The sequence below is a fragment of the Branchiostoma belcheri genome, unplaced genomic scaffold, assembly GCF_001625305.1.
Source record: "Branchiostoma belcheri isolate BF01 breed outbred unplaced genomic scaffold, Haploidv18h27 scaffold254, whole genome shotgun sequence".
In the NCBI taxonomy this organism is placed as follows: domain Eukaryota; kingdom Metazoa; phylum Chordata; class Leptocardii; order Amphioxiformes; family Branchiostomatidae; genus Branchiostoma; species Branchiostoma belcheri.
This window is the reverse complement of record NW_017803859.1, coordinates 134,178-146,298: the sequence shown is the minus strand read 5'-3', so window position 1 is coordinate 146,298 and position 12,121 is coordinate 134,178. Positions and strand designations below refer to the sequence as shown.

Genomic DNA, 12,121 nt, shown 5'->3' with positions numbered 1-12,121 from the left:
AATGTAGAATATTACGTAATGTCCAATTCAAGTAGATCTATTTTAGAATATTTAATCAGTGTTTACTTAATTTGGGTCTTGATTTTGCTTTTGCCTTCTCGGTCTTCGACTCCGAGTCTTTACTCCTTTTCTTTCTTTCTTTCTTTCTCTTTCTTTCTTTCTTTCTTTCTTTCTTTCTTTCTTTCTTTCTTTCTTTCTTTCTTTCTTTCTTTCTTTCTTTCTTCCTTTCTCTCTCTCTTTCTTTCTTTCCCTTTCTGTACTCTTCTTCTGTCTGCCTACCTGTATGCCTGTTTTCCGCACTGCAGTCTGTTATGCTCGAGGATCTTTACGTTATGAGGGGGTAAGTCTGCGATTCCGGATTGCTTTTAATTTCGGAAACTTGTTACTTTTGTTTCTTGCAGGAGCGGCGTGCATCTACCCGTACGTGTCTGTCTACATGCAACAGGTCGGGCTGCTGCCATCACAGATTGGCCTCATCAAGTCTGCCGGAAACTTCATGTCCATTATCATCAAGCCGGTCCTCGGCAGCATTGCAGACAAGACTGGAAGGTATGTTTATGTCGGGACAAAACTCCAGTAAAATTGTGATTTTTTTAATTCCACCATGTTATCACCATACGTAGTGATGGCACACTCAAGTTTTTTCAACTTATATTAATGCCGCTACCAACATAGGGGACAAATACATGACAGGACAATACCCATTTTCACCTGAGCGAAGTGAGGAAAGTCGTGTCTTCCCTAAGGGCACAAGATCGGTGGCATGTAAGGACTCGAACCCGGGACCTCTAGATTCTGAGTCGCGCACTCTGCCGCTACGCCACACGATCCCACCAATGGTGATTCTACCGGTAGATATGCAGATCGGAGTCTCTGTCGACAGAATCTTTAAAATCTGGGTCTCCGAAAGAGTTAAGGATTCTACCGGCATAGACCGAGGTTGGGGTTTGTAAATCTATAAGATATTTCCTTAGAAATAGAAAAACTTTGACCCAGGTAACTTTAGTTTAATGACTTGACTCTGAATTAGGATTTGTAAATGAGAAACGCATTTACAGCATTTTGATTGGAGATTCCTGTCGACAATTCCAAAACTCTGATTCTTTTTAGCTACAACATTTAAAACAATACATTGGCGGCACACGGAAGTTTTTTCAACTTATTTTTACGCCAACACAGAGGATGATGTGTGTGCATCAGCAGACCTACAAGGAATAAAATAACTTCATCCTTTTCAGTCTAGCATTTTACAGTCTATTTTTTTGCTGGAGTGTTGAACTGTTAAAAAGGTTCACAGCCCATCAGTAGGTGCAATAGGTCAATTGCACCCACGAACCGGCGCAAAAGCTCAATTGGTAGAGTGCTCGCTTTGTAACCGGGAGGTCGTGAGTTCAAACCCCGGCCGGGTCACACCAAAAATGACACACTTCTTTCTCTGCTTAGCACTCAGCACATATGGGAAAGAGTGTGGGAAGATCAAACACAGAGCACTACCAGTCCCCTGCTGTAGTACATTGCACAATTGTGTGTCGCCCAAGGGCTACGAAATGGAGATGGGCACCACCCTACGCTCGGGCAAGAGCACGGGAGACCTTCCTTCCTTCCATCAGTAGGGATCCATTCGCCGCATTCAACATCAGCCCTTTTTTCCTGGCGCTAGTATAATATAGCGCTGATAATATAAATATTGGCACGAAAATACGGATCTACAATGCATGTGTGCTGTCTACAGTCCTGTACGGGTCTGAAACTTGGCAAATGACCTCCAACCAGGAAAAACGGTTGGACGTTGCGGATCAGAGATGGCTTCGGGCCGTATTGAAAAAGTCAGGTGGCAACAACACACTAGCAATGACGAGATCAGGCGTCGGACACGACAACCAAAGCTCTCTAAGCTAGTACAAAGAGCAAGGCTGAGGTGGCTAGGTCGCATATCTAGAATGCCAAGACAAAGACTGCCAAAAGTGGTGTTAACGTGGTGCCCACAAGGAAAAAGGAAGAGGGGCGGGCAAATTATGACGTGGAGAAAAACATCGGAAAGAGACCTTGCAGTGATGGGTTGCGAGTGGGAGGGGGTGCAACGAGCCGCGCAAGATAGAGGCAGATGGAGAACAATGATGGCCTGTCTCAGCAGTAGCTGATATGCGGTGGAGTGGTAGGTAGGTAGGTAGGTAGTATGCTGTTTACATTGTTCACCATACTGTATACATGTATGTTATCATGACCTCTGTGCCTATATAGATCAAAACTGGTGGCTGTCTTGACTGTGATGACTGCTTCCGCCCTGCTCTTCTCGATGCTGTTCATCCCCCCGGTACCATCGAAGACAACGTCACGTGCGACTCGAGAGCAGAGCCATCTAGCGGATCAGGACAAAAGTGACAGAAACACGAAGGACACACAGTCCTGGTTCTCCCTGACCTTCTGGCTATTCTTCTGGATTTTCTTCCTCTCCCACGGTGTATATTGGAGCTCAGTTTCTCAGGTAAACTGTCTTCAACTGGCACTAATCTATTCGACTACAATTCGGGTGCTCCAGCCAAATGCTAAAGACATTTATTTTATTTATTTTATTCACATTTATTTTTCGAGGATTGGGCAAAAAGTTATGAAACTCATGACAGCCCTCTCCAGCTTAAGACATTTGTGGTTGGTTTTCGATCGAAACTCAGAATTACACACCTGATAACAATTTGAGTGTGCGTCAGCAGTCTACGGGGCGTGTCCAGCGAGCAAATTTGACTTTAATTTGTTTCAATTCGTAAAGACCTCTCGGACGTCAACCAAATTAAAGTGCTCCCGAACGTCAACCGAACATTGTCGCCTGGTGTTCGGGAACATATTCGGGGGAAAGTCGTGAATGTGTGACAGTGGCTTTACTGAGCGGGACAGCTGGCAAAAGAAATCGAAAATAGGTAGAACAATGTTTTAAAATACTGACACTGATGATACCTACGTCTCTTTTCAGGTGGAGGCAGCCTCGTATCAAACCATCAAGAGAAAAGGAAGAGGACAGTTTGGACGACAGCGTCTTTTTGGATCTGTGGGATTCTCCATTTTTGCTTTCGTGTCGGGCTTTGCTATGGACACATTCACCGATTGGACTAAAGCAGAAAACCAAGGGAAGAGGACGAGTGTAGAAACCGCTGGGAACAAGACTAAGACTGACTATTCTGTAGCCTTCTACATGTTCTTGACCTTCATGATTTTAACCGTGTGTTGCCTGTTAAAGCTAAAAGACTGGAGCGCAGAACCGTCAACAGGGTTCCTGAAAGACGTGGGCAAACTGCTTTCGCAACTGCATCTCCTTATATTCTTGATTGCTGTTCTCCTGTTGGGAGCATTGGATGCCGCTAGCGAAACATTTCTTTTATTGCATTTGAAAGATCTGGGTGCCAGTCAGACTGTCCTTGGTGTTTTCCTGTTCGTACGGACTGCAGCAGAGATTCCTGTTTATGTCATCTCCACTTGGATCATAACGAAGCTAGGATACACAGCAGTGTTAGGATGTGGTTTCGCAGCTATAGGTCTGAGGTTCCTACTGTACTCATTTATAAGTAATCCGTGGTGGGCAGTAGCCATAGATACTCTCAACGGATACCATGCGCTCATGTGGGCAGCAATGACGTCATACGTGAGCATCTCTGCACAGGATGGTCTACAGACGGTCGCTCAAGGGATTGTAGCCACCACCTTCTATGGACTTGGTGAGTCTTTATTACCTTCGACATGAAGGTTATGTTTTCAGTTTTGCTTTGGTGTGGGTCTGTGTGTATGTCGGCAGCATGGCTCGAGAAGCTGTGGATGGATCTGGAGGTAGTTAGCAGTTGTGAAAATGGTTCACCTGGCGTTTCCTAACGGTAATGCTGCGGGCTTTTTATGTATCGTTTTTCCTTCTTGTGTACAACATAACTCGTGAACCTTCTAATCTTAGATCATAATGACAACGACAATGAACTCTGTTGCATATTCACGCCCTAGATGGGCAAAATGCACTTGAGTTAAATAATGAATTGGGTAGGTAAGTACTGGATGTGAAGCTGTAAGTCAAGTTCTAATATGGTTTATGCTGTCGCGATCGTACGGTACAGTAGCGGGCTATGAATGTTTGTGCTGTTGTATGTTAAAAGCTTAACTCCTGAAAGTAAGGATGTGACAGAAAGATTTCTTAACTATGTACTGTTTATTTGTCCACAGGCCACACGTTAGGTAACCTGGTCGGTGGTGTAGTATATAACCGGTACGGCGCCGTGGCGTTCTTCCGATCCTTCAGTGTTTCCTGCCTGATCGGATTCCTTCTGTTTTACCTGCTGTACAGGTGTTTTGGGAAAAAAAAGAACCCCACAGGTGAGAAAATTTTAAACTTTTTTTACTGGCTTATTGTTATTGATCATTTAGCAAGTTGATGTAAGATTAACACTGTCTGGAATCCAGTTGTAATTGTGTATTATAACGTTAAATCTCACATGATTGTGTGTGTTTCTCACACACCGATAGGGAACAGTCTTTTAGATTTTAAACGAAGAGCATAAGATCGTTTAATGTTTTGTGGTTTTGTAACCGTGGCTAATGACTGTTAAGAACAACGTAAGAATGAATGGATGGTTGCCTATATTTTTTGAATGCTATGTACGTTGGTTGTTTTTAACGTGACAAATGAAATATTAGATTTACTGCCAAAAATCTAATAATCAAGCTTACCCTGAAGCATTAAAAAGGTTTCGTTTTTCACGTTCACAAAAAAAGGACGAAATTTTTTTTACCCAATGTTTTTAGGTATAATTAAATATCAAATTTCATGCAGTGATTTCGAATGTGCATGGTAAGTCTTAAAATTGATAGTGATGTAATTTTGACAACATTTCCTAATCTACGAATGCATTTCGTTCCAATAGGAAGAAGATCAGACACCGAGGATGAAAACGAAACGCAAACTTCCTTAATGTCAACTGACGGTGACGTGGCCGAGTCACAGGCTCTAAAACAGGGTACGTTTCTCCGCGGTGGAAGTGTGACCAGCTTAGCGGGTGAAAACATCGGTTTCCTCCGCCTAGTAAAGCCACAGGACCGAGACATTTCCGGTCTAAAGTAATGAACGCATCGGTTTTCTCCGCCTCGTGAAGCCACAGGTCCGAGACATTTTTGGACTGAAGCAATGAACACATCGGTTTTCTCCGCCTCGTGAAGCCACAGGACCGAGACATTTCTGGTCTGAAGCAATGAACACATCGGTCTCCTCCGTCTCGTGAAGCCACAGCACCAAGACATTTATAAAGTTACAGGACCGAAACACCTTGAATCGGTCTAAATGAGTGATATCAATTTGTGAATATACTGCATTGACACAATTAAGTACTACAGAGTCACTTTTGGTTTTCCGCTACTCTTAACGTTTCCCTTAGTATTATGCTGGTCCATTCTTTGAAACAACAAAAAACATTTAAAAAAAATTAAAACAATCTCATGTTAGCAAGTAAAATTAATGCATTTTAACCTGCTAAACTGTTAGTTTACAGGGTCATATCGATTTGTTTACTTACTTTTCGGATATACAACACTAGTACATAATTTGATAATATAAAAAACAATATAATCATTTTGTCTGGATCGAAGGTCCCATTGCTGTCAAGCTGTTTCTTTTATCTTGCCTTTTTTGTTAAAGAACGTAGAAAATGTTTAACCTGTGCCTAGAGGGTATTTAATATGATGTTACGTAATCAGTGTTTTCTCTTTAGCACTTTCTAACTCACTGTTTTAACATTTAAAACCTAAACGGCAGTCAAATTTTATCCATAAAACCTTTCAACTATAACTCTAACAATGTAGTGCATTTTTTTTCTATTTTTGTGCTTATTAAATTCATTTGTAGGTACAGATCAAACGTTATTCTTTTGTAACTAATCCATTATTAAACAATTGAACCGTCAAAAAATGTTTTATGTTTTCTTGGTACGATCTTGGCCATTACTTATTCTTGGCCACAAGTGTCTTCAACTCTCCTCCATTTAAGCTTTCCTGTGAGTCAATCTGTAAGAAAACACATAAAAAAGGTCCATATATTCCCAATATATCCCTAGAACTATACCCCTTAAAATGCACTCTGAACTCCCAAAAATAATTTCATCAGGTTGGTAGAACTTAGGAGACAGGTATTTCTTTTTACACAACCGGTAAATTCTCACCTTGCCGACGTTTCGATGTCTGTCAGACACCTTCTTCAGAGCTTCTGATTGGAGTACTGCATCTCGCCGCTTTATGTAGCTGATGTAGGTGGCGCTTTTGCGGCGAGAACACTCCCAAACGTGGCTTAGTTTGTACCCCCCCCCCCCCTGCCCTAGTTCATCACAAGGGCTGACTTTCTGATCTATACTGCCTCCTTGATCCAGCGGGTTCTTCTATTGTCTTCTCTGTCTATAACTTTTGCCCCCTCCCAGCCAATTATGCAGTTGTTTCCAGCAATGTGATCTGTCACTGCTGATTTCTTTTCTTCTTTTTGTGCATGTCTTTTTTGGGATCTTGTGTACTTTACAGTGTCCATGTTGTCAGCTTGCTTCCTGTGTTCTTCCAATCTAGTCCCAAAGGTGCGTCCCTTTCCCCTATTTATACTTCACTGCAGCTGTTGCACGGGATCTTGTATATGCAGTCCGTTTTAGCCGTGTCCTGTAGTTTTTCTTCAGTGTTCTCGTCGCAAAAGCGCCACCTACATCGGCTACATATAGCGGCGAGATGCAGTACTCCAGTCAGAAGCTCTGAACTGAAGAAGGTGTCTGACAGACACCGAAACGTCAGCAAGGTGAGATATACCGGCTGTGTAAAAAGGAATACCTGTCTCCTGTTCTCTGAACTATTGTAACGCTGTGTTATTCGGATTATTCTGATGCAGGCAACCACACATTGTTTTCTAATAGCTAACGATTAGATGTCATCAATCAACTAGATCCACTAACCCTAATGACCACCAGGCCTGGGGAAGCGTTTCACTTCAACCTATACTATTTCCTCTGGTGCTTGGGTGAATCATATCTTGTGAAAGTCGATATATAAGCCCTAAACATAACTAAACTAACAGCTTACCTTTTCGCCATTCTTGTAAAAGGGAACTGTTGGCAAAGCTTTAATTTCACATGCCCCAGCAGTCTCCTACAGAAAAAAAATGTATATATATACAATGTATATATAATCATATAAAATTAGAAACCTTTGTAGCTTGTAAGCTGCCTTGTAAGTACAAGATATAGCGCAACATCTCTCCACAATTATCGACATTTAAGACCGCAACGCAAAACTTGGCTCTTTTGATACGTCTCCCATATGCATGCAAAATGTTGTTTAAACATGACGAACTTTGAGATCGTGTCGGCATAGTTGCATGTGTGCTTTACCATGCTTCGGCCGGGCAATGGTGGTCCCGTGCGAGGATGTCCAGCTTTAATTGACGGGCGTGCCGTGACTAACACTGACGGGGTTTTGGACTTCAAAATACACTAATCGAAGCAGACAACATGGGTAATAATTATATCCAAAAGCTACCAATTTAAGGTACTTAGGGAAATATTTGTTAATATTTCAATACGTGACACAGGTAATCTAAAACACTCATGGGTCATTTTGACACTCCCTTTTCATAATTAAACATAAAAGTTTTGGACTGTAGCCATAATGGAACATTAAGCGTTACGAAACATATCCAGTTAATTTAGCCACGCCCTCAAAAGTAGGAGGCTTTGCCCCCCAGACATGTGATTCCAAAAAATAAGTTTTTAAATAAATCACGTCTTGGAACGCGACAGGCGTGTTATTCCAAATCATGTTTTGCAATATTTTAATGTACCACGTTTTGGAAATACAGATGTATTCCACTTCGTTTTTAGAATGCAACAGGCCTGGCAGCTGGTTCCCAGGCTAAAATGGACCGACTTGTCCACGGTCAATATGCAGATTCTGGTTCAGTCTGGAGGAAGTCTAACTGGTCCATCAAGTTGTCTGCATATGTTTCGTACAGGAAATAATTGCACAGACACAAGTTTATTATTGTTTATTGTTGAAAACCAAAACCCATCGCAGCCTCACGGGTGAATTGTGAGGTTTGTACACAAGTTGCACGCACGTTACAATTGCTAGTATCTTATTACATTTCGAAAAATACGTTAAATTGAAACTACTTACAACATTTTAAGACCAAATACTAAAATTCACAGTATAAAGTACATTTTAAAAACATTGATAGACCAGTTAGACTTGATGGACCAGTTAGACTTCCTCCAGACTGAATCAGAATCTGCATATTGACGGTGGACAAGTTTGCAAAGGACAGACTTGTCGAAGTATACGCAGTATGTTATACGTTCGTACGCGTTGTCATTTATATCTACACAAAGACTGATTTCGTCGATGGATCTTTAAATTTTCGGACATCTTTATATAAGAACTGACAAGACGTTTGTTGGTAAGGAAATCGTACACCTGAGGTGAGCTTAAACTTTTATTATACTTTTTTGATACCCAGGGGAACGACTCAAATTCTTGATACGGATTTGGATCCAAATATTTACTGTGGATGTTCTCGTATAAATACGTAAAGACGGACATAATCGAACCGTGATGATTAGTAATAATTGTACAAAAACTACGATTAGTTGTTCCCAGGGAATATTCACACTATTTGGTGTGGTTTACAGTTTTTTGTTTTACCGCGTAGTCTTCATTTGAGAAGCAAGTGAGCTTTTCTGTAAATCACACATTATACATGGTGTTCGGATTTCGGATTTCTGTATACTAGTAAGTTGGTCTATTAGGAATATAAATACTATAAGGTAGGGCAATAATAAACGTCTGTGACAAACCTGGGGGGGGGAGGGAATGAACCTTCCGATGGAACTTACGGGAGTGCCGTGTAAAACAGGAACATCTTGCCTTATTTTAAACCTCAAATTTTTACACCATGTACGAAGCTAGATTTGTCGGGTTTCTTCGAAAACAAGAAGTAGACGGTCAACTCCAACGTTTCAAAGAGCTAATCAGCCAAAATATTGAAATGACACCAGGATCCAACCCCTTGTCATAGTGTGTCAGTCCAGTCAGAAAGATAACATTTGGTGGACATTAATAGGGTAACCGATGACAAATATTTTTCAGCAGTTAAAAAAATCATTCTTCTGTCCTTCAATCAGAAAATTGGACCTTTCTGAGCAAACTTAGCAAAGAAAGACATTATTTAAAAATCATTTCAAAAATTATTAGGTGTACAAAGTATGCATTTTGCCGCGTGGCATACAATGAAAACGTTGGTTCCAGACTGTAATATGTCATTTTTATCACGTCATTTGTGTCGTTTTATCGTCTGGATCCGTCTGAATTGTGCATTTTAGTAAAACTGAAATGTATACAACTAAACTTAACAGAAATGATAACTCATTCACATTAACGAATAAAATACATTTTAAAATGGTCTGCAATGCATGACACAGAGGCCTAATCAAATTGTGTGATTTGATTTATATAATGGAAATCATGTCTAATAAAACAAGTATATCTTTGTTGATAGGTTGTTAACACCAGGTTTCCAGTTGTGACCAGGTTACCCATAATGCCTTTCTGCGACTTTGTGGATGGAGACCTTCTGGTCGTCAAGGCGATTTTCTTCTTCTTTTTCTCCGGTACGTCTTGATTTGCACGATTCGTTTATTTTGATTATCTTTGAGAGATTCTCTAACGGAATACATTTAAAATATTCGCATTTAAGAAGATCATGTTTTTATAGTTACGAAGAAAGTACTAGTCTTTTTCTAAATTCTCTGCAAATGGAAAAAAACAATGGATAGTTGATAATGAAAAAAAAACAATTCATGAATTCAATTCTTCTGACACGAATTTATGTTATCAAAGGTGAGTAGCAAATACATGTACTATGAATCAAATGTTGCTTTTGATTATTCTTTTTTTTTCCTAAAGAGAAATTCCACACGTGGCGACACCAGGGACGCCGAAAATTGTAACATATCACGTAATGTCCAATTCAAATAGATCCATTTTAAAATATTTAATCAGTGTTTTATTTGGGGGTCTTGCTTTTGGCTTTACCTTCTCGGTTTTCGACTTCTAGTCTCTACTCCTTTTCTTTCTTTCTTTCTTTCTTTCTTTCTTTCTTTCTTTCTTTCTTTCTTTCTTTCTTTCTTTCTTTTTCCGTCTTTCTTTTTTTCTTTTTTGTTCTCTTCCTCTGCCTATCTGTATGTCTGTTGTCTGCACTGCAGTCTGTTATGCTCGAGGATTTTCACGTTATGAGGGGGTAAGCCTGTCATCTCTGATTGCCTCTAATTACGGAAACTTGTTACTTTTGCTTCCGGCAGGAGCGGCGTGCATCTACCCGTACGTGTCTGTCTACATGAAGCAGGTCGGGCTGCTGCCATCACAGATTGGCCTCATCAAGTCTGCCGGAAACTTCATGTCCATTATCATCAAGCCGGTCCTCGGCAGCATTGCAGACAAGACTGGAAGGTATGTTTATGTCGGGGTAAAGACTCCAATCCAGTAAAAATGGTGATTTTTTTTATTCGACCATGTCATCACTATACGTAGTGATGGCACACTCAAGTTTTTGTTCAACTTCGCGCACACAGGGGGCAAATGCATGACAGGACAATACTCATTTTCACCTGAGCGAAGTGAGGAAAGTCGTGTAAAAAGCCTTTCCTAAGGGCACAAGATCGGTGGCATGTCAGGACTCGAACCCGGGACCTCTAGGTTCCGAGTCGCGCACTCTGCCGCTACGCCACACTACCCCACCAATGGTGATTCTACCGGTAGATATGCAGATCGGAGTCTCTGTCGACAGAATCTTTAATCTGGGTCTCAGAAAGACTAAAGGATTCTACCGACATAGACCGAGGTTGGAGTTTGTAAATCTATAAGACATTTCCTTAGAATTAGAAAAACAGACCTTGATAGACCTACAAGGAATAAAATAACTTTATCTTATTCAGTCTAGCATTTTACAGTCTTTTTCTTGCTGGTCTGTTGAACTGTTAAAAGGGTAAGTGTTCACAGCCCATCAGTAGGGATCCATCCGCCGCATACAACATCAGCCCTTTCTTCCTGACGCTAGTATGCTGTTAACACAGTTCACCATACTGTATACATGTATGTTATCATGACCTCTGTGCCTATATAGATCAAAACTGGTGGCTGTCTTGACCGTGATGACTGCTTCCGCCCTGCTCTTCTCGATGCTGTTCATCCCCCCGGTACCATCGACGACAACGTCACGTGCGACCCGAGAGCAGAGCCATCTAGCGGATCAGGACAAAAGTGACGGAAACACGAAGGACACACAGTCCTGGTTCTCCCTGACCTTCTGGCTATTCTTCTGGATTTTCTTCCTCTCCCACGGTGTATATTGGAGCTCAGTTTCTCAGGTAAACTGTCTTCAACTGGCACTAATCTATTTAAGTACAGTTCGGGGGGTGCTCCATCCAAATGCTTAAGATATTTATTTTATTTTATTCACATTTATTTTTCAAGGATTCGCCAAAAAGTTATGAAACTCATGACAGCCCTCTCCAGCTTTAGACATTCGTGGTTGGTCTTCGATCGAAACTCAGAATTACACACCTGGTAACAATTTGGGTGTGCGTCAGCAGTCTACGGGGCGTGTCCAGCGAGCAAATTTAACTTCAATTCGATTCGATTCGTAAAGACCTCCCGGACGTCAACCGAACCAAAGTGCTCCCGAACGTCAACCGAACATTGTCGCCTGGTGTTCGGGAACATATTCGGGGGAAAGTCGTGAATGTGTGACAGGGGCTTTACCAGCTGGCAAAAGAAATCGAAAATAGGTAGAACAATGTATTGAAATACTGACACTAATGATACCTACGTCTCTTTTCAGGTGGAGGCAGCCTCGTATCAAACAATCAAGAGAAAAGGAAGAGGACAGTTCGGACGACAGCGTCTTTTTGGGTCTGTGGGATTCTCCATTTTTGCTTTCGTGTCGGGCTTTGCTATGGACACGTTCACCGATTGGACGAAAGCAGAAAACCAAGGGAAGAGGACGAGTGTAGAAACCACTGGGAACAAGACTAAGACTGATTATTCTGTAGCCTTCTATATGTTCTTGACCTTCATG

At 41.3% G+C, this 12,121-nt stretch overlaps 2 protein-coding genes across 4 annotated transcripts in view; both read left to right on the top strand.

The window, feature by feature from the left end:
- LOC109471701 overlaps positions 1 to 5,300 on the top strand; it is a 9,372-nt gene extending 4,072 nt beyond the window's left edge. For all 3 annotated transcript variants that reach the window (XM_019771038.1, XM_019771039.1, XM_019771040.1), the window contains 5 exons: positions 402 to 549; positions 2,242 to 2,485; positions 2,969 to 3,707; positions 4,198 to 4,347; positions 4,896 to 5,300. In XM_019771038.1, coding sequence (XP_019626597.1) covers positions 402 to 549; positions 2,242 to 2,485; positions 2,969 to 3,707; positions 4,198 to 4,347; positions 4,896 to 5,092 — 1,478 coding nt within the window. In that variant the 3' untranslated portion in view covers positions 5,093 to 5,300. The remainder of the gene's footprint in view (positions 1 to 401; positions 550 to 2,241; positions 2,486 to 2,968; positions 3,708 to 4,197; positions 4,348 to 4,895) is intronic.
- A 4,119-nt stretch (positions 5,301 to 9,419) lies between these two features.
- Positions 9,420 to 12,121, top strand: LOC109471686 (the record flags this gene model as incomplete). The annotated part of the gene is made up of 4 exons (XM_019771025.1): positions 9,420 to 9,656; positions 10,347 to 10,494; positions 11,168 to 11,411; positions 11,885 to 12,121. Coding segments are annotated over exons 1-4 (699 nt in total), but the record flags the coding sequence as incomplete, so codon positions are not given.